At 42.9% G+C, this 23,472-nt stretch overlaps 1 protein-coding gene across 24 annotated transcripts in view; it reads left to right on the forward strand.

The window, feature by feature from the left end:
* The window catches only part of AFDN (afadin, adherens junction formation factor), a 131,137-nt gene that overhangs the window by 51,193 nt on the left and 56,472 nt on the right, over positions 1-23,472 (forward strand). For 18 of the 24 annotated variants that reach the window (XM_074333846.1, XM_074333836.1, XM_074333835.1 and 15 more), the window contains exons 7-12: positions 1,524-1,635; positions 2,753-2,920; positions 5,597-5,641; positions 10,212-10,306; positions 11,210-11,472; positions 21,602-21,671. In XM_074333846.1, the coding sequence (XP_074189947.1) occupies positions 1,524-1,635; positions 2,753-2,920; positions 5,597-5,641; positions 10,212-10,306; positions 11,210-11,472; positions 21,602-21,671 (753 nt within the window). The remainder of the gene's footprint in view (positions 1-1,523; positions 1,636-2,752; positions 2,921-5,596; positions 5,642-10,211; positions 10,307-11,209; positions 11,473-21,601; positions 21,672-23,472) is intronic. The other 6 variants (XM_074333844.1, XM_074333843.1, XM_074333854.1 and 3 more) reach the window with 1 other exon arrangement.

A 23,472-nucleotide genomic window follows, 5' to 3' on the forward strand; every position in this document is an offset into this window, starting at 1 on the left:
GAAGATTCAAGTTTTAAGTAAATTTCAATTTGCTATTCAGAATTAATCAGCATTTGGATGATATGGTTCACAGCCATCCATAGTTTCTTGTAGATAAAAAGTATCTCTTAGCATATGTAAATCTATTAAATAATAATCCATTCCACCAGGTTGCATTTGAGATGATATGTAAGAATGAACTTTGTAACATTTTTCCTTTCAGTAACTCGGCCTCCTTTTACAGATGAAAACCAGAGAATGAAAGAACGCCTCAGTGAGGGTCAGGAGGCTGTGAAACCCTTCTTTGGGCTTTTAGTGATGGTCCCTTTGAGGTCATTTGATGATTTCGTTTGAGGCTCTCCTGGTTTTGGTTTTCTGTTCGGTTTTGTCCTTGCCGTTTCTTTTGCAGGCTTAGGCGGTACAAATCAGGAGCTGATTATTATTTTAACTTTGAATTCGAAATTCTTTGTTTTCTTGGCTTGCCATCTCGATATAAATTATGTAATATGTAGCTCTTTCATATTCATCTATTATTTTATCTATTCTAATTAATTATTCAATAAATATTTAAGTTTCTCTTGTTAGATACTATGCTGGGGCAGAAAAATAAGAGCTGCCTTCAAAAGAGCTTATAATAAACGGAGATGGAGAGGACAGAATGAGAAATACAAACAGGGAACTTTTAAATTAGAATGGAGGTTGGAGAAGGCTTCCTAGGAAGTTGTGGGTAGATGAGTGAGTGTTATCTAGACATGAGAGTTGGGGATTGGGCCTTTTAGTCCCAAGGGATCACGGAAACGTGAAATTCGAGGCCTAGTTGGAGAACTCTGAGTCGTCCCATGTGCCCAGATCTCCAGTGGTACGTGACCAAGACTGAGACTCGAGATGAGTGAACGTCAAATCCTGAAGTAGAATGTGTTCTAAGCCAAAGATATGAAATTTAATACAAAAAGCTGTGCAGAAAAATTGATTACATAAGGGTGTGTTATAATAAACTTTTTAAAGGCAATTTGAAGTAATATAGACAGAAATGATAGGGGTCTATAGAAGAGTCTAATCCGTTTGGTGTGTGAGCAGATGACAGTTGGGGGTAAGAGCTATTAAGGTGACATTATTACATTAACTGTGGGCTGAAAATGAAGTTTAGATGCCAAGGACTTGTCTGCGTGTATTTTCTGTAACCCTGTCTTGGTTCGTGTTAATACTAAACTAGAACAACGGCAGAGCAAAAGTTAAGACATTACCATTTAAGCATTACACATTGTCCTTCTATATAAAAGTTTGTTTGGAAAAAAAAACACAAAAGCCCAGATTAGTTCTTTTGGGAGCCAAAGAGGCAGGTGAATAAAAACTGCCCAAACTGACTAAGCTTTTTATTGGAAACTGTTTTCCTTCACTTTTGTTGGTGGTTTAGTGAGAATTGTTGATAGTGTTTGATCAGTTTGATTTTTCAGTGACTTCTTTACCCAAAAACAATAAATTCTTTCTTTTAAATACACTAATTAACTTTTTAGGGATGTCAGTTAATTATATTTTCCTTTCAGGTTATGCTTCCTCCTGGAGCCCAGCATTCTGATGACAGAGGTGCTAAAGAAATTATCCTGGATGATGAGGAGTGTCCTTTACAAATCTTCAGGGAATGGCCAGGTGACAAAGGTAAAGAGTAATTTCATTTGTTAAAGAATTTCTTCTCTGATACGTTAATACCAGTTGCTGAATTTATCAGAGGAGGTGCAAGAGTGTGCATGGCGGTACTTTTTGGTGGTGGTTTGCCGTACAGTATTCTGCATCCCTCTTAGTCTTGCTTGATGGCTCCCAGCCGGTCCCCTTTCTCCGAGGGCCACCCCCAGCTTGTGTGAGTGTCGCGTGTAGACCTGGGACAGACTGTCACACTGCAGTGGGGAGAGGAGCATGCCCTGAAGCAGCCAGCCTTTCCCCCTGTGTCAGCACGTGAAAGAACCTGGTATCTGTCCATGGGGTCCTTCCTGTGCTGAGCAGATGAACTGGGTGCTGTGTGCACAGATGTGTTACTCTAGGGAGGAAAACCTACCACCCTAAAGATTGTCCAGTCAGTTAGTTCACGAAGGAGTCCACACTTACCACTATTCAACCCATTTCCTCTCTTTCAAAGCAGTGGAAGTTTAGAGCTATGTTTTTGATGAAGTACAGTTTTCTTGGTTTCAGATTTACATTCCAAGCTAACTGTTGCTCAGTAGAAAGCCTTCGTACTAATAAAGACATAAAGATTTATTGCCAATTAATCTGATCAGTACTTGAATATAGACTGGTAGTTTGAAAAGTACACTTGTTTAGTACTTTTTCTAGACAGTATTAAGTTACTTTATTAAATTAATGTCAAATTCCTTTGAATTCTGAGTTAATTCAATTGAATTAAATAAAAATCAGATCAACTAAAATATGTTTTTGTATATGTATTTGTGTGTGCATGTGTTATATGTGTGTGTGTGTGAATATATTGATCATAAGGTTACCAATAGAAACATTTATTCTTAAACTGATGTGTTATTTTTCAAGCATGTAATGTAAAAATAACCGTCACAAGTTGCCAGCTGGAGTTTTCAGAACCCATCAAGAGACTGCTGTTTTCTCTGTGGAGTGAAAATACGAAGTGGCTGAGCTTTCGCACGGTCACTCCTCGGGAGATGTTCACTGAATTACATTTTCTTGATCAGTTCTGACTGGTTGAATCCAGTCAGCCAGCGGTCTACACTAATGTGAGTCTGCTTCATAATTTACCATGTTACTGCTGTAGGGATTTTAGTCTTTCAATTGAAGAGGAGGCCCCCAGACTACGTGCCGAAGAAAACGAAGAAGCACGTGGACGGGAAGCCAGTGAAGGGGAAGGACAGAGCCGAGGGGTCCGGCTACGGCTCTGCGCTGCCGCCTGAAAAGCTGCCCTACCTGGTAGAGTTAAGCCCAGGTGAGGACTGTAGGAGTGGTTGTTTTCTAGCTTTAAATGTTTATGCTTTCTAATGAATTTTATTTAAGTGGTCTTTCTGGTGGCCCACACCTTTTTTACACCATTTATTTAAAAAAAATTCAAAGTAACCCTCATGAGGTGACATTTATTTAAAAAACCAAAACCTTAAGGTCATAAGATACATACTTTCATGCATAAAAAGAAAGTTCACATAGACAGAAATGAATATTGGAAAAAGTTAAAATAGTGAATATAGAAATTGAAGGAGAGGTTTAATCTATTCCCTTTAAATTCCCCCCCCCCCCCCCCAAATAACCTTTGTAAAATATAAAATCTCCTGAAAACGACCAACTGAAATGCCCTCCTCTTCGGGCAGATTTAATAGAGGCAAGTGTGTGTGTATGAACAGTTTCGGAAAAGAAGTCCTGTTAAATTTGACAGTGCATTTGAGAAATACACCTGTAAGAGGAAGGATATTTGTTTGGTTTTAAAGTGATCATAGACTAAGTTTATTTCGTGTTAGTCCTCAATTGTGCTTGTAGAGTTCTCTTAAGCCCAAGCTGTTGTTACAAGTGAGCTGCCAGATAGAGAAATGCATCCTGGGCATTCTTAAAGGACTATTTTATACACACGCGTCTCTGTGTACTGTATACCCCCGCATATGTGTGAAGGGTGTGGTGGCACATTTGCTTATTGTTCAGTTAAACTACATCCTTTCTCATTTATTTGATTAAAATGGGAATATGTGACCTGGATTATAATGCTATGAGAATAGACTCTTGCACCCTGCCATGCAGAACTGCTTTTAAATAAAGCTCAATTCATAATTACAGAAAAAGTTAGCTACAGACCAAACTGCATATGTAGGTAATCTATGGTTCTTTTGGCAGGAATTACGTTACTCTCTCCTTTGATTCTTGCTTGCTTGTTTCTATTTGCAAGATTCTACCTACTGATTAGATAAGGTCCAGTTCGGTTGTGTGGGTACAGAAAGCGGTGTTACTCTTCCCGAGGCTGTGGCTCCCACGCAGGGCGGTACGCTGCAGGCGGTGCTTTTTAGAGTGATTACGTCTGAGGGCTTGGAGTCGGTCAGCTGTTTGTAAGGAGTGTGTCAGTGTGGCTGAAAGTGCCCGGAAGCGTTAGGTTTCTCGTTAGGTTTGCAAACATGTCCCAGGATTACAGTGTCTGGACTGTGTAGCGCGTGTTGGTACCTGGTCGTCAGAGGTGCCGAGTAGCAACTGGGAGACAGACAGCCGTTTGTTTTTGACTTGAAATTTTTTAAGGTCTTTGGGCATCGGATCTGTTCTTTAAAATCTTGTACTACATGCTGGAAACTGATGATTATTTTCTCCAGACCAAAATTTTTGAGGATTTAGGAGTATTATATTCAGAGAGAACTGATAAATAGTAGCAGACATAGAATAATTTTCAAGTGCATAATGGAAAGTTGGTTTGGGTGGGTAGCAGAGGCAGGCTGAGCGTTCATTCATTCATTCATCTGACAAACAGCTGTTGAGTACTTATTACATGTCAGAAATTGTTCTGGGCCTTGGAGATAGAGCATCAACGAAACAGATGAAACCCTCTGACCTGGGGAACTCACAGTCTACTGAGAATTGCTGTTTTGACTGCTTCTTTCATACTAACAGTCTCCCAGGTGATGAAATACGTGAAGTTTTTATAGGTGTGAGAAGATCAGAGAGCCTAGGTAGGTATTAGTTCTGTACTACTTTTCAGCAAACGTTGGCAGTAGCGTGTGATACATGCTTGTGAATACTTCCCTTTCCGTCACGGCGTTCTGCTACCTTCAGCCAGCATCCGCTGATCCTCTGGTATGCTAGGCAGTGGGCAGAAAGGTGGACAGTTGCTGCTGCCTTCAGGTGAGTCTCACACCGAGAGCCATCAGTGGGATGCAGTGTGATGAGTCCCAGGGGCCATGTCCAGTGGGCTTCCCGCCTGATGACATGGGCTGCCTGCTGGGTAGCGTCCCCTGTTCCACAGCTGCCTGGAATCAGGTCTGCTCCCGCTGTGTAAGGGGAGCAGATAGTTGTGGCAGGCCCGAGCGCTGGGCCACCGTCCTACACCAAAGCCTTGTCTCTCAGTTTTCATCACTAACTGAGCGTAGTCAGCGTGCTGAATGAAACTGACTCATTTTCCATTGATGAGCAAATGGTACTGAAAAATGCTGACTTGTGGTGAACGGATGTGACTGGTTTTCCACTGCACAGGGTCTCAGTTGGGCTAAGGTCCTGGAGTTGTGCGCTGGACGTTTCTGAGATGCGGGTGTATGCTTACACTGTCTTGGAGAAATGGGGGTACAAGTCATTGTATTCTCTGCTTTGGATTTGACTGTGTCCTTTCCACAGAAAGAACAGCCAAGTGGGGTGGCGGTCCCTACACGTCTGATTCCCGCCTCTCCTGCTGCTTGGTGACTCACTGCTGTCTCAGTGTTTTCCTTGACAGCCGCACTGATTTCTAAGACGCGCTGCCCAGAGCACCTGTTGTCCTCACAGCTGTGAGAGCGGGTGCATGGGGCTCGCGCTCCGTCCTCTGCGAGGTGTCTCACTACAGCTCACTCTCTCCTGTCTCTCCTCCTTCCCTCTCCGCCTGCTCTGCATGGCCTCTGTCCTGCTGACGCTGCCTTCACCTGGGTCCTGTGCATGTGTTGAACCCCAGGGAGAAGGAATCACTTTGCCTACTACAGCTCTCACACTTCCGAAGGTAACGCTATGCTTCCTACTACATCATTAGCTAGAGCACGGCCTGCCAGCGGCCCGCACATTCGTGCTGCCACCAAAGCGCTGGTGCATTCGTTTTGGAACTAATGTAAAGAACTCACCGTAAGAAATGTACTGTCTAGAATTCTAGTCTTTTCTGCTAAGTAGTCCATATCCAGAACTCATTTAATAGAAGCTTATTTTGCAAAAACGTCCAGTTCCTTTATTTAGGCTGTCTTAAGTGAGAACTTGGACCAAAGAAGGGAGAGAGTTGTTTTCCTGACTGTCCCCTCCTCCACCCAAAAGGGTTAGGAAGAGGGAAGAATAAGGAGAGGAGGGGGCAGGGACCAGAAGAGAGGAGGAGAATGTTGGGGGTGGGAAAGGAAGACAGAGGGGCAGGCAGATGAGGGGGGCTGCTTGTTGACCACTGTCCAGTGATCTAGTGACTGGGTGGTGGGAAGAAGTGTCCCAAACCAGAGGCCACGTGTCTGCGACTCCTAAAGAGGAAGAGCACTAGCCATGCGCTTGGAATTCTCTCCTGGGTGTGCTTTTTTCGTAGGGAGCTATTAAGCTTTAATCACAGCCAGTTCAGATCGTCTCAGGGTTCTCGGTTCTCCTGGTTGGTGCTCGTTTCTTCATGTTAGTAAAGTTGCCCTTTGCTTAGAATATGTTTCTCACATTTTGTTCATCTGTGTTTGTCGTCTGAAATAGTACAGCTAGTTGTTGGCTTTCTGGAAACACTTCTTTTTGTCTGTTTTCATATTCGAAGTGTTATTTTTTTTACATGTTGAATATAACAAATACTTTCCCATGATATATAAAGTTCACTATATAAGGTTTACTTACCAAGTTGCATTTTCTCCAAACCGATCATACAGATTTTCATTGGATATTAACCAATCTTGGAGTTTGGGGTTTTTTAAATATAAACAAGTGGTATTTATTACCTATTCTGATATTCATATATACATAGTCTAAGACATGTTTTTATTTTATTCCCGAAGAGGATTCTTTAATGTTTTCATGTGCTTGTTAACTTTGTAATGTAAAATAATGGAACAATAGGGAGAAAAATGCATTTCCTTTTATCTGGTGTGTAAAATGCATGGAATAAATATTCACTAAAGTGTTCACACTTTATGCCAGTTCTATTCCAGGAGAGTTTGTTTTATTTCCCAGGGGAGTTAGTTAGAATATGCTGTAAGATATGTTTCAATAAGCTTCAAAAATTTTTTTGATAGTTTCTTATCTGTTGTGTTCCTTCACTACAATGTAAGTTCTGTGAGAGTGTGAATTTCTTCTCAATTTCTCACATTTGTCTCTAGCACCCAGCACAGTGCCTGGGCCATGGGAAGCTCTTCAGTCAGCATTCTGTGCATGGACTGAGTCCCTCCTGCCCTCTCCTCCTAAATGGTGCTGCAGAAAGAAACATGTAGCACCACGCTCTGACTGCCAGAGATTTACTCTGGGAAGCAACTGAAGGCAGAAGCAGAACTGAATGCACAGAATTGACATAGAGTGAAAACAAGTGCCCTTTGAAACTTGTACTTAGGCAATGTTCATAATGGTCTACTTCCCCTTAACGTGAGCATATTAAAGAAAACTTTGTTACATCTCAGTTTAAAAGAAAAAAAAACGCTGGCACATTAGCTGCAGGACAGTGTGAGCAGTAATTTAGGGGTGCCACGGTTGGCAAATAGAGTTCAGGACACCTGATAAATCTGAATTTCAGGTAAAACACCAATTTTTTAGTGTATGTATGTCCCAAAGATTGCATGTGACTGAGTGTTACATATTTCCTTTGAGAACCCTAAGTAGTATTCTAACGTGAGAGAGAGAGAGAGAGAGAGAGAGAGAGAGAGAGAGAGAGAGAACAGAATATGTGTATCCAGTTGTTTAATTATATATTCATAAAATAGATTTTGAAAGATTTGCTTCTGGTGGGAGAGAACTAGACAAGAGGCATGGAAGGGAAGGATACTTTTCACTGTATACTTTTTGTGCCTTTTAAATTTTGAACCATGTGAATATATTACATATTTTTCAGACAAAATTATAAAATAAAAACATTCTGATTGAAGTACTATTACTGTTTGTGGTGGTGTTACTTAGAGAGATTTATCTCTACTTTTAAAGTGCCCTAGATTTACTCTAGTTATCTAACGGGAAGAAGGGCACTTTGGGCAGAAATTGACTTTTTGTAGGTTACCTGTTGAGGAAGGGCAGAAAATTGAAGATTTGTGCTTTAGGACACAATTTTACTGCCTGTGAGATGATCATTGTACTTTTATCAAGGAGATAGTAATGGACGAGAGGAAAGATATCAGTTATTTGAACATGACCTGCCTCCATCTCCATTTTCTCCCCTTCCCCGAACTCAAACCAGACACCATCTTATCTGCTAAATCACGTGGCCACTGTTGAGCTTATTCAAAGTCTATCTATGCTTTCTGTTATTACTGTGAGTTAGTAAGAGAAGAGGGGCTGGGAAGACTTCTGTTTCTAGTCCATGTGTTGATAGCAAAACAGTAAGGAAGGAGAGACTGGGAAAGAGGTTGTGTTTTTCCCTTTCTCTTTATGGTTCTAAACCTGTTGTGGTAAATGGTGATTTAGAAAAGCGTGACTCACAAGGTACCTTTCAGAAGCATTCAGAGAAGTGTTCATGTGACTTTTTCTCCCCTAAACACACGTTTTTCATGTTCTTGTATTTTTAACTTTGTATTGAAATGATTATTCTTGATCACTTATTTGCTTCTTTTGCTTTCTTTATAATTCATTTGGGTAATTTCTGTGTGATCACCTTGTATTGTGCTATTTTCTTCATTTTTAGTTAATAATTATTCGCTGTTAATACGTTAAATCTTTGAGTACGTACCATGGACCAGAGCCTTGCTGAGTGCCAGGAGAAAGGTTTTTTTTCTCCAAGCCTAGCCTCCGAGGAGCTCAGAGATGGGGGAGGCAAGCAGATAGAAAGTTGGGCGAGATAAAGTGGTCCTTGGAGCTGTGGGGGATGAGAGGGACACACAGCCCTTCTCGACCCGGAGTGTCACGAGGACTGCCGGTGGTGTTTACAGCCAGCAGGCCACACGGGACATGGGCGGAGGGCATGGGTCTAGCAGGTCTGGCAGGGAACAACCCGTGTCCAATAAAATTGTTTCAAAAATGCTTGTTACCGCCATATACGATGAGGATATTCCAGCACCCTGTGAAGTGACACAGACGAAGAAGCAGTTTCTTCGTGCATGTTTAGACATCGGTGTCTCAAATACTACTTCAGTTTCTGCTTACCTTCACCCAGATTTCACAGGTTTCAGATATATTTCAGAAACAAAATTTTATTAGAATGTGACTATGTATAGTCTAGCAGAATTGCATACGTATGGTGCCTTGTCTGAGTTCAGGCCACACCACAGCTAAGAGATTTTAGCAGTCCCAAGCCCTGTACACTCTGGATGTTTAACTTCTAGAGCGCTCGTGGCTTACTTAGGTTCCTGATCCAGTGACTAGCGATTTTAACTGGCAGCCTGGTCATGATGTTGAAGGTTTTAAAGGTTACTAAGGCGTTAGCGCAGACGGCAGGTAGGGTGTACTTGGCCTTCTAAGGAGACTTGTGTAGCATATGTGCTAACAAGGCTGAGAGCCACGGCTCAGATTGGGTCATGATTCACCGATCGCCTCGTATGTTAGCAACTCTGAAATCAGAGTAAGTCTTCGACTGCCATCCTGTCTTACACGGAACATGGCGGGTGAGAAGGGAATAAACATCTGGGTATAAATGAGACACATCTCGTCAGTGTTTCTGCTTCCTCTTCCTCCCCCCCTTACCCTTCCCAAGTCATCTCAATCATAGAAATAATTGCACAGGGAAATGTAAATTCTTGCACTAGTTCACCGAGGTGTAAAATGACATAGACTCAAAAGCTGGTCTCCCTGTCTGTCCTTCACCACGGCTCTGGTGCGCGGAGCTGAGCACTTTCACAGTAAGTAGGTCCTCGGGAGCCAGCGTCAGCAGTGGATGTCGCATCACTTAGGGACGTTTTTCAGAAGGCGCAGGCTTGTGTCTCATCCCCAAGGGTTTTGGTCCAGCAGGTGTGGGGTGAGCCGTGAGGTTGTACATTTCGGAACCTCATCAGTGAGTCAGCTGCCCCCCCCATCCCCCCCCCCCCCCCGCCATGGTACTGTGTGCCCTGCGGTGGCAGGTTTGCCATAGGGAGGGGCTGCTCTGAAGAAGAAGGTCCCTATGTCTTTGGTGATCTTTATTTGCCTACAGGCTTGTTCCTTAGAATCAGTAACAAATATCCAGGACTGCGTGGTAGAGAATATTGCTTTTTCTGTGGTAAGAAAATGTTGGTATGAATAACAGTTGTAGCACCTTAAATTACATTAAACAGAAGCTGACGTGTTTATGTCTTAATTGGAATTTTCTGACTCCAGTTAGTTAAATTGCATGATATAAATTTGGAGGGAACTGTGGTGTTGCTTCTAAGATAACCTTGTGTTTGCTTGCTTTGTTTCAAATAACATGATAAGAACATTACACTTTGCCCACGAAGCTGTCCCTTCTCTTCTTGCAGATGGTTCTGACTCCAGAGATAAGCCGAAGCTGTACCGCCTTCAGTTAAGTGTCACTGAGGTCGGGACAGAGAAGTTTGATGACAATTCCATCCAGGTACGTACACCATCGTGCTGCAGCTCTACACTTCCTTTAGTAGTTCTTACACTTCAGTGGGTAGTAAGTAGCACATGCCAGCAAATGGGTGGATGGATAAAAATTAAAGACTTTATATGTTAATGTAAATATCCTGTTCCCTCTGGGTCACTTTCCTTTGCTTCAGCGTGAAAAGAGCAGAGTGTGAGTTTATGTCCACGCCTGACCTCTAGAAACTTGGAGTGGTCAAGTGGTCTTGGATATTCCTCTGAGACTGTTTACTTTTCTCCAAAGGATGGTGATAATTTTATAGGTGTGTTTCAGGATGAAGGGAGATTAACTTGCTGAAAACGCCTGTCACTGGGTCTGATACGTACAGTAATAAGTGTTTAGTAAATTACAGTTAAAATGTTAGCTGAGTTCCCTTCTCAGTTCTTACATAAAACAGCCTAACACGTTCTGTGGATAAGGATGGTCGGAGTGCATCACTCCATCTGCCGAATCTGGCAGACCCTCCCCACTCTGTATTCTCGTTGCTCAGTGACGAGATGATGGGTCAGGGTTAGGTCTGACATCCTTCCCTGTGTAGCACAGCAGAGAGAACAGCGAGATAGAAATCACTAATCATAATGGTCTATATCGATTTAGCCATTAAATTACCTGTTTAAGATGCCCATATGCTTTTTCATGCAAAGTTGCCATATGCCTTAAATCAGGTTAGCGGATGCTAAAAATAAAATGTTCAATTATTTTGACAGTGTTTATTATTTTTATACCATTGGTGGAAAATCCACTAAAAACACCAAAAATCCAAGTTTATTAGATTACATTTATCAGAAAAGGGGAACTCACAATTTTAAATTTCTGTTTTTAAATACTGTGTACTTTATTATGGCAGTTTCTTTGCTTTTCTTTTATTTTTAGTTGTTTGGTTCAGGAATACAGCCCCATCACTGTGACCTCACAAACATGGATGGAGTTGTCACTGTCACCCCTAGAAGCATGGACGCCGAGACCTACGTGGAAGGGCTGCGCATCTCAGAGACGACCATGCTGCAAAGTGGGATGAAAGTGCAGTTTGGGGCATCGCATGTGTTTAAGTTTGTGGACCCCAGCCAGGACCACGCTCTGGCCAAACGACCTGTGGAGGGAGGCCTGACCGTGAAGGGGCCCCGACAGAAACCTGGGTAATTAATAACGACGTCAACTCTGAGAACTGGAGTGTTTTTTCATTATTCTTAAAGTATTCTGAATCAGGCACCGATCACGTGCTTTCTCATTTTTTATTTTGTTTTGATTTTTAAAAATTCCAAGTGGGTTTGTGGTCCTGTTTCTTGTTGATTTGGTTGGTTTTAGAGGGGAGAAAGGTAGAAAGGTCTTGACTTCATCTTAATACTGGAACTTTCGGCTGGTTTTAAAATTATTCTAAAATTTTTTTTAATTTAATACTTTAAAACAATATTTGTTCCTCTGTGAAGAATTATGGTGTTCTATATAGTGATTCTATGTAACTAAGATTTTTTTGTTGAGGTGGGGTTTTTTTCAGTTACTGATAAGGATGCACGTTAAGGCCTGTAAGGAATTCAGAATATTTTAGCTCCACCTAGTGCCTTTCTGAGGACTTGCAACGAGGGTCTGTACTGGGAAACAACCTTAGTGACTGTCTAGTAAGATATTTTCCTTTTTGTGGTAATAAGAAAGAATACACTGTTAAGGTACTTGGTTGTCCATTTTACAGCTTGGAAAACCTGTTTAAAGCAACAATCACAAAGTACACTGAATTAGACGCACTGCCCCGAGAGCACACGCAAGCAGCCTGTGGGTGGTCATCTCTGTGTCGCCCTCCCGTGTTTTGTCCCATGACATACCTCGTCCTAAGCGTTCAGAGCTTATACTTTGGGCCAGGTGTGAATTTTCAGTGTCTTCTGGTTGATCTTTTGACAGTTTGTCGGCATTATAAATTCTACTCTGACTGTTCCTGGGGGGTTATCAGTGAACTCCGACTCTTCCCATTCTTTGCCCGTTTTGAACCCTGACGAAGGATGTTAGTACGTTACCCTTCATGTCCAGGCAGCTAGTGTGTGAAGACTTAGGTCTTTCTCCAAGAAGAGCACCTGCGGTCATCATGCATATTCATGTAGGCCAACTGGGCGCTGCTGATTCCGTGGGCTTTTCTGATGCTCAGAGCCTCTCTCCTTGAGCCCCAAGTCTCAGCAAGTGACCGTACCTTTTAGTTCCCAAAGAAATGCAGCACCATCTGCCTTTACTGTCTGCTTCTCTGCAACATCCGTGTCTGTCTGCGCTCCGTCCTGCTGTAAACTGGTGTGTATCTGAACTCATCCTTCCATTCTGTGCCTGGGGGCGCCCTTGGTTCTGTTCCTTCCTCAAGGTTCTGTTTGTTTATCAGCCAGTCCCCCTTCCTGCCCCTGCGCATGACCTTGATGGAGGCTCTTTACTTCAGCGAGTAGTCAGGCCGCTGCTTCCTTTCCCAGCAGATGTCTTCACAGGTGAGGTGTGCCTGCTTGGTAGCCTCACTTCCCACGTACTCATAGGATGTTTCACCTAAAGAAACGAGCAGATGAAACAGTTTCTCCTGCTGTGCTGCATGTTGGCTTTCCACAGCACCTCCTGTTACTGCCTCTTCTTCACAATTGTGCTTTATTTCTGCGTTTATATCATGTTCATTTTGACGGTGTTAGTGATGAGATAGATGCTCGCATCTATTTCTGTGCCTAAGCACGACTGCGCGACGTCTGCCCACTGTGACCGTCAGTCCTTCAGATTTGCTCTCTGGTGATGTGATAGGAGAAACCAGTCCCTGCTGTCGTTTCGCCATCACGGCTCTTGCTTTGGAGGCTTCTAATCATAGCTCAGGCCAACAGCGGAGATCGTCAAAGAGTGTGACCTAGGTGTCATGGGGGAATGCGCTGTGAAATTTTATTTTTGTTTTTAAGTCTTTTCCTGCAAAACACTTGTTGGGTGACAATACTAGTACTTACACATGCATCCACAAATTAGAAAAGACTTTTTAATGTTAATTTTATTCTAATGACAAGCTGTTACACAAATTTCTAGGTGGATAAACCCATGTATTTTCTTCATACGTGTATACATATATTCTTTTTAATTGACACATATACTAGTTTTAGGTATACAATGTAATGATTCATTATTTGTATATATTGTGAAATATTTACCACATAAAGTCTAGTTAACATCTGTCACCATACCTGGTTACATATTTTATTTCTTATGAGGACTTTAAGGTACTCTCTCAGCAGCTGTCAGCTGTGCAGTGCAGCCTTGTTAACTCACGTCGCCATGCTGTGCCTTACGTCCCGGTGACGTATTTATGTTATAACTGGACGTCTGCCTTTGGACCCATTTGGCCCAGCCCTCACTGCCTACCTCTTGCAACTTCCAATCTGTTCTCAGTATCTGTGAGCTTGGGGTGTTTTGTTTTTGTTTTATTTATTGATTTTTTTTAGATTCCACGTGTAAGTGAGAGCATATGGTTTTTTGTCTTTCTATGTCTGCCTGACTTCACTTAGCGTGGTGCCCCCTTGGTCCGTCCATGTTATCACAAATGGCAGGATTTCCTTAGTTTTTTAAATGGCTGAACAATATTCCATTGTGTACATATGTGTTTCTATATATACCAGGGGTGCCAAAAAAATGTATACACGTGACTTGTATTCATCTTTTGTTATAGGTATATATTGAGCATTACAATTTTAATACAATTTTTTCTTTTCTTAAAATGTGTATGCATTTTTTTGGCACCCTCTGTACATATCTATGTATAGATACATACATAACTACAGTGTCTTTGTCTATTCATCCTTCTCTGGACACTTAAATTATTTCCATATCTTGACTATTATAAGTAATGCCTATTATTTCCATATCTTGATTATTATTATAAGTAATGCTGCAGTGAACATGGGGGTGCATGTATTAATACCTTTTTGAATTAGTGTTTTCACTTTTTTCAGATAAATACCCAGAAGTGGAATTGCTGGATCATATGGTAGTTCTGGTTTTAAGGTCTTTTTTTTTTTTTTTGAGAATTTTTATAAGAGTTTATTTGAGCTAAACTGATGATATATGCATGTGCGCAGGAGCAAGATCTCAAATGCTCCAGAAAATAACAACAGTTTTGCAGCTTTTATTCGTTTGAAACGAAGGAGGAAACATAAGGAAGATTGCATGGAGGTGGGAGATAACAAGGTGGGGATTACAGGATAGTTAACGAGTTTATGTGCTCTCTTGAGGTTGGTTACTGCTTATTTCAAAAGTATGTTAACCAAGATACACAGAAACAATGGACAGGGCTTGCTTAAGGCCAAGATAAACCTTCCCCTGAAGAAACATATGCCTGGGGCATGAATACCCACCATGACCTGTCCAGTTAGGGATTTATGATCAGGTCGCCCTCTGAGGTCACTTTCCATGGAATGCCTTCTTTCGTCCACAGCTGCCCCTTTTGGTCATAAATCAGTCCGAAGGAGGCATTGATGACCAACCTTTTGGTGAACAGTGTTATCTGACAGGGCTGGGCAGGCTCCTTGCGGGAAGGTTAGGGAAGGTCAACACCCACATTGTCTGACTATTGGGGTGGGGCAGTAACGTACCATGTGATCTGAGGTGAGGCTGAATTTTTCCCAAATGGGAAGGGCAGGTAAATGGAAGGCAGTCAGGTCTTATGGCCTTCATTGCGGAAAAAACAAAAACAAAAACCACTCTGGATCATTTCTCTCCAGAAAACTCACAGGATCCAAGTTGTACCTTCAGTCTCATTTTTCTGTTTTTGGCACCTAGTACAACATTAACATATGCCATGAAAAGAGTTCTAATAGTTACCTTACACGTGTTCAGTAATCAGAAACTGTTGGACTATATAGAAAAACCCAAAGAACAAGTAAAACTATTATTATGACTACTAGCATTAGCGGACAGGTAAAGACAATCAAACAAAATGGCTTCTGAGTTCAGTGTTCGTCATTAGGTACACAGGCCTGTCGCTGTCTTGGGGTAGCTGCCTCTCTCTGGTGTTCTCATCCTCAGGAGTCTTTGATGTCCGTAGACTGGGTAACTGTCCATTTGTGGGTAGGCATCTGATAAGTTCCTTCCAACGAGCTGGGAGAGTCTTTGATGTCTTTTCCAAAAAATCAGTACCTAAAGTCTGTGTCTCCTGGGAGCTCCCTGTGAAACGAAACAGTTACCAATTTGGCATTTTCTTGAAGTGACTTTATCAAACCTTGGCAATAGTGTAAGATGTCTCCTTTCCGGTAGTGTCATCTCATAAGTTCCTTCATCTAATCTAAGTCCAGCTGAAATGCACTGTGATGCATGAAGGAATGAAAAAACCCAGAAGTGAGGAGCCAGGGATCCCTGCAGGGAAGAACCAAGTGGCCGCCTTGGCTTTCGCACAGCCCCGCCTGTTGGTTTAGTTTACTTACGACCAGTGCTACCCAGATAGTACGCTCCAGGAGGATTCCTCACTTACTTTACAAAGTTTCCCATGCAAATTCCTAATCTTTTGAGGGGCCCTTCTAAAACACTGCAAAGTTGTTTCTTCATATATTGAGATTGTAACCTTAAAACCTCAGTGTCTAATGAAAACAGAAGTAATCAATTAGCTTTCTCTAGCTTGGACGTTTTATAACCTCTAGAAAAATTTTCATAGACGTTCAAAGTCAGTTATTAATATGGACTTATTTTGTAAAACCCAGGCGATACAAAGACGTGTGTTTTGCTTAAACCAATAAACTTAAGCTAGTTTCTATTTACTAAGGATTAATCTTAGATCACATGAACTTGAAAAGCATTTCAGTTAATTTCTGTATTTCTGAGAATTTTAGAATACCCTATCCTTAGAAGCGCTTGCCTTAAATCAATTTTAACAATACCATCCAGAGGTAGGAAATTATCTCACATTTACAACATACATCTATAGACTTACACAGACAAACAGTACACTTGGATCCATTTTTTTTTGGGGGGGAGGTTTTCACAATTTATATCTATTCTTGACAAGTCAAGTTCTAAATGACCTTTCCCCTTTTAAAATAAGGACAGCCATTTTTATTATCTCAGAGAATTGGGTTGACACCTAAATGACATCATAGATTGATCTATTTATCTAAGTGCTCTTTTTGAAGCTTTGAGACCAATTCAATATGTTTTCCATTCATTCTGCCTAATTTTATATCTGGCTTTTTCTAATTGTACGAGTGAAAATTAAAAGTGTCAAAGGATCCTCATTCGGCCATCTTGGTACTAGAGGGAGGCTGTGTCGTGGGGCTTGTGGGCCTGGGAGGCACAATTGCTCGTGTTCATTTTGAGATCTGTAGAGTGAACAAACTTTTAGGGCAAACTAGCCCTTACGTGCTGGCCTCCAGATGAGCCAGACACCGCACATACCCTTCTCGACTGCTTTACAGCCTAGAGGAAGTGTTTCCTCAGGCATCCATCCCCGTGAAGGTTCTTAGTCACCTGAGGATACCCGAGCAAGGGCCAGCCAGAGCTTATCGGACGGACACCACCAGAAACGCAGTGCTTTCCAAGGCAAGGGCCCCTCTTGGGTTGGACCCATTGCAGGGCACCCTGCGCTTCTCCCAGGGCTTCCGAAGGCTTCTTCAGGACGAGCTGCCCTCCCGCACTGGCCACCTCGTGGCACCCATAGGTATCACTCCAGATGCCGGGGTCTGAACAACGTGTCAGCCCATTGGCTGTTCAGGTTGGGAAGCAAGTGTCCTTCCTCTTTGGAGCTAAAGAGAGTTCAGTCCAGCAGATTTTGTTCTGATTCTCAGTAAGCAATCTAACTTAAAAGCCTAAATTAAAAGCAGAAACCCATTTTTTTTCCTTTCCCTGGGTTGTCTCAACCAGTATCCACCTCGAGGATTTTCTAAGAATAGCTGAAATAAAGTCATGGCCTGCTGCTTAAAGCCAGGAGGCCCAGAATTCAGAGAATCTCACCCAGGTTCACCCGATGCGAAGCGGGGAGCTGGTGGGGCACCCGGGGCCCGTGCTGGTAACCAAGCATCGGGGCCCGTCCGCATGGTGGGCCTGGTGGGCTTTGTCCAAACCTGGAGAGGATTTTCATGAGTTTGTTTGAGCCAAACTGAGGTCATGTGCTGAGGAGCAAGATCTCAGATGCTCCCTGTTTTTAATCTTTTGAGGAACCTCCATTCGGTTTTCCACAGTGGCGGCACCAATCTGCAATCCCGCCAACAGTGCACAAGGGTTCCCTTTTCTCCACAGCCTCCACACACTTACCTGGCTTTCTCATTGTGGTTTGGATGTGCGTTTCCCTGATGGTTACTGGTGTTGGCCATCTGTATGTCTTCTTCGGGAAATGTCTATTCAGGTCCTCTGCCCATTTTTAAATGGATTGTTTGATTGCTTGCTATTGAGTTGTGTGAGCTCTGTATGTTTTGGATGTTAACCGCTTATCGTATGTGTGATTTGCAAATACTTCCCCCCATTCCATCCGTCGCCTTTTCACTTTGTTGATGGTTCCGTTGCTTGCAGAAGCCTTTTAATTTGATGTAGTCACACTTAGTTTTTGTTGCCTTTGATTTAGGTGTCAGATCCAAAAAAAGCGTCATCAAAACCGATGTCAAGGAGCTTACTGCATGGATTTCCTTCTGGGAATTCCATGGTTTCAGATGTTACGTTCGACTCTTTAATCCATTTTGAGTTAATTTTTGTGTGTGGTATAAGTCAGTGGTCCAGTTTCACTTTTTTTGCATGTGGCTGTCCAATTTTCCCAGAACCATTCATTGAAGAGACTCGTTTTTCTATTGTATATTTTTGGTTCCTTTGTTGTAAATTAGTTGACCACATATGTGCAGGTTTATTTTTGGGTTCTCTGTTCTGTCCCATTGATCTATGTGTCTGTTTTTATGCCAATACTATACTGTTTTGATGACTACACACTTGTAATATATTTGAAATCAGAGAGCGTGACACCTCCAGCTTTGCTTGCTGTCTGTCAAGATTGCTATGACTATTGGGGTCTTCTGGGGTTCCATACAAGTTTTAGGGATTGTTTGTTTTATTTCTGTGAAAAATGCCATTGGAATTTTAATAGGGATTTAATCTGTAGATGGCTTTGGTTGTATGGGCGTTTTAACAATATTAAATTCTTTCAATTCATGAATACGGAATATCTTTCCATTTCTTTGGGTCTTCCGTGTTTTTCATTAATGTCTTAAATTTTCACCGTACTGGTCTTTCACCTTCTTGGTTAAATTTATTCCTAGGTGTTTTATTCTTTTTGATGCCATTGTAAATGGGACTGTTTTAGTGATTTCTCTTTCTGATAATTAGTTGTTTGTGGAAATACAGTAGACTTTTGTATATTGGTTTTGTATGCTGAAACTTAACTGACTTTGTTGGTTAGTTCTGACAGTCTTTTGGTGGAGTCTTTAGGGTGTTCTTTATATGATATATCATCTGCAAATAGAGTTGTACTTCTTCTTTTCCAGTTTAGATGTCTTTGTCTTGCCTACTTGCTCTGGGTAGGACTTCAGTACTATATTAAATCAAAGTGGCTATAATGGATGTCTTGTCCTGTTCCTGGTCTTAGAGGAAAAGCTTTCAGCTTTTTACCATTGAGTGTGGTATTAGCTGTGGTCTTCTTATGACCTTGGTTATGTTGAAGTACATTCCCACTACACCTACTTTGTTGAGATTTTTAATCATAAGTGGGTATTGAAATTTGTTGAAATGCTTTTTCTGCGCCTTTTGAGATGCTCATACGATTTTTAGCCTTCATTTTGTTGACATGTATCATGTTGACTGATTTGCGGATGTTAAAGCATCTTAGCATGTTTGGAATAAATCCCGCTTGACCGTAGTATATGATCCTTTGAATGTGTTGTTGTAGTCAGTTTGCTAATATGTTATTGAGGATTTTTGTATTTATGTTCATCAGGGATATTGGCCTGTAATTTTATTTTCTCGTGGTGTCCTTGTCTGGTTTTGGTGTCAGGGTAATGCTGGCTTTGTAAAATAGTTTGGAAGTGTTCCCTCCGCTTTTGTTTTTTGAGAGAGTTTGAGGAGGATTGGTATTAATTCTTCTTTAAATGTTTGGCAGACTTGACCTAGTGCAGCTGTCTGGTCCTGGGCTTTTGTATGTTGGGAGGTTTTTGGCTACTGATTCAATTTCATAGCTCACGGTTAGTCTGTGCATATTTCCTATTTCTTCATATTTCATTCTTGGTAGGTTGTGTGTTTTAGGAATTTGTTCATTTCTTCTAGGTTCCCCAAATTGTTGGCATGTAAATTGTTCATAGTCGTGTCTTATGACCCTTTGTATTTTTGTGGTGTCACTTGTAACGTCATCTTTTTCATTTCTGATTGTGAGTCCTCTCTTTTTCCTTGGTCGGTCTAATTAAAGGTTTATCAGTTTTGTTTATATTTTCAAAGAACCAACTCTTAGTTTTGTTGATCTTTTCTATTGTCTTTTTAGTGTCTATTCCATTTATTTCTGCTCTGATCTTTGTTGTTTCCTTCCTTCTAGTAACGTTGGGCTTTGTTTGCTGTTCTTTTTCTGCGTGGTTCCTGGAGGGATCCATGATCCATGTGTTTTCAGCTGCACACTTCAGGGTCTTCGCCTGCAAAGCCGGAGTGATGCTGTGCTCAGTGTGGCACAGTGTGATATTGATGGGCACTTTGGGAATTTTAGAGACTTCTGATGACGCGTCAATTCATTTATGAATCCGCCTAATCTGCGTTCTTTGAGCACCTGTGTCGTACAACATTGCTCTCAGTGCTGAGATGCCCGAGACACGGTTCTTACATTTGGAAGACGTCATCAGAGTCATGAATAAAGATATTTTCTAACTGTTCACATATCCAGAATGCAATACAGAGGGATCCATGTTAAACTTGAAAGTTTTGGTAGCTTTAGGGAAAAAAATAAAAAGCTTTGCATGGTATTGAGTAAATTTGTTATTCTGGAATGATAATTACCAGTGGAATCGAGAAGACTTTGCTTGTACTTTTGTACGTCATAGAGGAAGTTAGGGGTGGGTAAGAGTATCTGTAGCTTTGATAGGTCATGATGACAGAGGGAGGTGAGCAGTCATTTTTCTTACATTCATTATCAGACACAAAATAACAAACTTCTCATTCAAACCAGTGCAGACGCGTAGCACTCTTTCATTTTGTGAATATCTTGGTGACAGAGGATAAGTATTTAATTTCAGAAAACTTTGTAATGTGTTGCATGAAGTCGTTTTCAGAAGATTGATGGAAAGTAAAGGTATAGCCTTTACTTTCTCCACACTTACTATTTTAAGTGTGGTTTTATTTTGTATTACCAGATGATTTTATTTTCATAGTGATGGGGTAGAGGAGAAGTTTGCACCTGCTTTTTAATTTGAAAACTTGTTTTGAACTTCTACATCCCTTCCTAGTTTCATTCTGTAGATTGGACTTAAATACAAGTTTCGAGTTAGCATGTGCTTTGAATTTAGACTATTATGTTTTCCAAATAGTGTAACAAAAAAGATTTTCATTCTTTTTGATTGTCTTGTGAAGCCCAGGAAATTTAAGCACTGACTCTTCCTGCTGGTTCCCAGGTGCTTTTAGGCTCTCTTTCCCCTTTGGCTGGGCCTCTCTTGTGCGCTGGAACTCACTCATCCTTCCTTCGTGCCAAAGAAATGTCGCTGGCTTCAGATTATTGACTGTTTAAGTGAGATTGTGTATATTCTGAATTAATTTTTTCATAATGATAGTTCAAAAGTTTTGGTATTTTGCGATACTCTAAAAAATTGTTTAAACAAGAGTAATTCTTGATCTGATTCCTAACATTATCAAAAATGTTCTCCATTTTTTTCTGTGCGGCCTAGTGGTGGTGTCCACAAACTGTTACCAGACTGCTTTTAGGCCGGAGGACGGTTAGCCCCCTCTGCCGTCCTCCTGTGAGCACGTCACCTGCCCTCTATCCACGGGGCGCCCGGCACCTGAGGTGGCAGCACTTTATTCCTGGGCCATTTGCAGCCTGGAGAGGCTGACGTGGTGAAACAGCTTGCTTTTCCCTTTGTTGTTTCTTGCAGTTGACTGTTTCAAGTACAGCTGTAAAGAATATCCCAGGAGGATTAGTGTGCATCAGGCAGGGAAGGTCATGAAGTGACTGGAGGTTTTTTGTTCTGTAACTTCATGTGCTGAAAATGAAGTGACGTCTTGGTGATGTTGGAACACTGGGGTGTTTAACTAACTGGTGCTTTTGTGTTGCTGGAAGAGACTGCGCCGTCTCATTCCAGAGTTAGTAACTCCATGGCTTTCTTTTCATCCTGACAGGATTGTTCAGGAGACAACTTTTGATTTAGGAGGAGATGTCCATAGCGGAGCAGCATTACCGACAAGCAAGGTAGGTGATTGCGTGTTACCTGACGGGACGTGTGTGTGCATCACTGAGGCCCCGTAGGCGACTGTCTGGAAGTGTGCGCGTGGAGCTGGTGTGTGGACAGACTTCCCAGGGCTCTCTGCCCACTGTGGCCCCACGGCCTGCGGTATCGCTCAGTGACAGACCTAGGACATGAGCAGGCTGTCTTTTCCCCAAGGTCGGGGAAGTTGTGCTTTCTCCTCCGTGCTGTGTGTCCCCTTCTTGGTCAGGAGACCCCTAAAGAGTATGGGCTCCTGCTCTCCTTGACCCCTCGACTTAGACCCCAGCTCCCACCCACCAGCTTACCTCCCAGGCTCTTTGCTTGCACAGTCAGTTTATTTATCTTCATTTTGATTCTCTAATGCTGGGGAACAACCCCCCCCAAACTCAGTGGGCTACCGCAACAGCCCCTTGTGCACTTGCTGCGTGTGCCTCATCGTTTGGACTCCCCTGGGCAGTCGCGTGTTGGTCTTGCTGATGGTAACTTGTGTGACTGCGCCTACCTAGCTGGTGGGTTGGTTGGTACAGGCTGTGCCAGGATGCAGGGACTCCTGTCACTTCTCCATCATCTCAGATTCCCTCCGTGGGACCTCTCCCTCATCATGTCTCCATGGGGCAGCCTGACGTCTTGGTACCACACAAGACTGTGGAATTGACAGGTCTCCTTAAGGCGTGGGCCAGGAACTGGCATAGCATTGATTCTCCCCCTTCCATTGGTTAAAGCGAAGCGTAGGCCCCGCCCAGATCTGGGTGGAGGGGCTACTCAAGGTGGCTTCACTGTGGAGGCTGTGACGAAAGACTCCCACAGTCCTGGGGCAGCTCCTCGGCCTCCGGACGTGTGCAGTGACCCTGTTTTTAGAAGCCCTCACTGCCCCCTCCAGCTGTTGCCTCCAGGCTTCTGCTCCTGCTCCTGGTCACAGCGTGATTTCTTGAAGAAACGATCTGTGGTCACATGTCCACTTCCCGGAAGTTCTGTCGTCTTTCCTCGGCTCCTGCTCCTTCATGGGGCCTGTGCTGGTCACGGCACCAGGCCGCCCTCCATCCAGGTCGCCAAGCCCAGGGCCTGTTCTCCGTCTGTCGGAGCTGGCTTACCACCACTGACTCGGGGCACTTTCTTTCAGCTTCCAGGTGTCACTCCATTTCTTCCCACTTCAGTGCTCATACCTCCTCCTGCTCCTCCTCTTCACTTCTGAAATTTGGGGGGTCCCCAGGCTTCAGACCTGGAGCCCCTTCCCTCCTGCTGATCTGTGTCCTAGGTGATGTCGCACAGTTGCCGAAGTTAAAATGCCGTCTTTGTGTTAAGTGCGCCGACTCGGGCCTGGACCTGTCCGTACTGCGGAGGCCTGCTTGCCATCCATGGGAATAGTTAACACGTATGTCAGAGTCACACAGCTGAGATGAACTGGCTCTTCTTTCTCCAGCACCCCGTTTTCCTGGGCCTTCCCGCGCTCAGTCTCTGACGTCCCATCCACAGGTTGTCCTCAGAGCCTTTCCTGCGCTCAGCCCCTGCAGCCAGTCATGCCCAAGTTCTGTTGGCTCGACCTCTGCTTGGTCCTCCAGTGTCTGCCTTTCTCCATCGTCACTGAGAGGTCGGCACGTGGCGGAGCCCGCATGGCTCCTTTCACGGACGGCAGCCTCCTCTGGTCTGCCCGTCTCCTCACTGTCCTCCCAGCAGCAGACTCGTGTTTCAGAGATGGAAATGGGATTCCCTTGCCACCCCGCTGTCAAAGATCCCGGTGGCTTCTGATCCCAGATACCACACGGTCTTTATTTGGGCTTGTGCAGC

This window comes from Rhinolophus sinicus, linkage group LG05, assembly GCF_036562045.2.
Source record: "Rhinolophus sinicus isolate RSC01 linkage group LG05, ASM3656204v1, whole genome shotgun sequence".
Classification (NCBI taxonomy): Eukaryota; Metazoa; Chordata; class Mammalia; order Chiroptera; family Rhinolophidae; genus Rhinolophus; species Rhinolophus sinicus.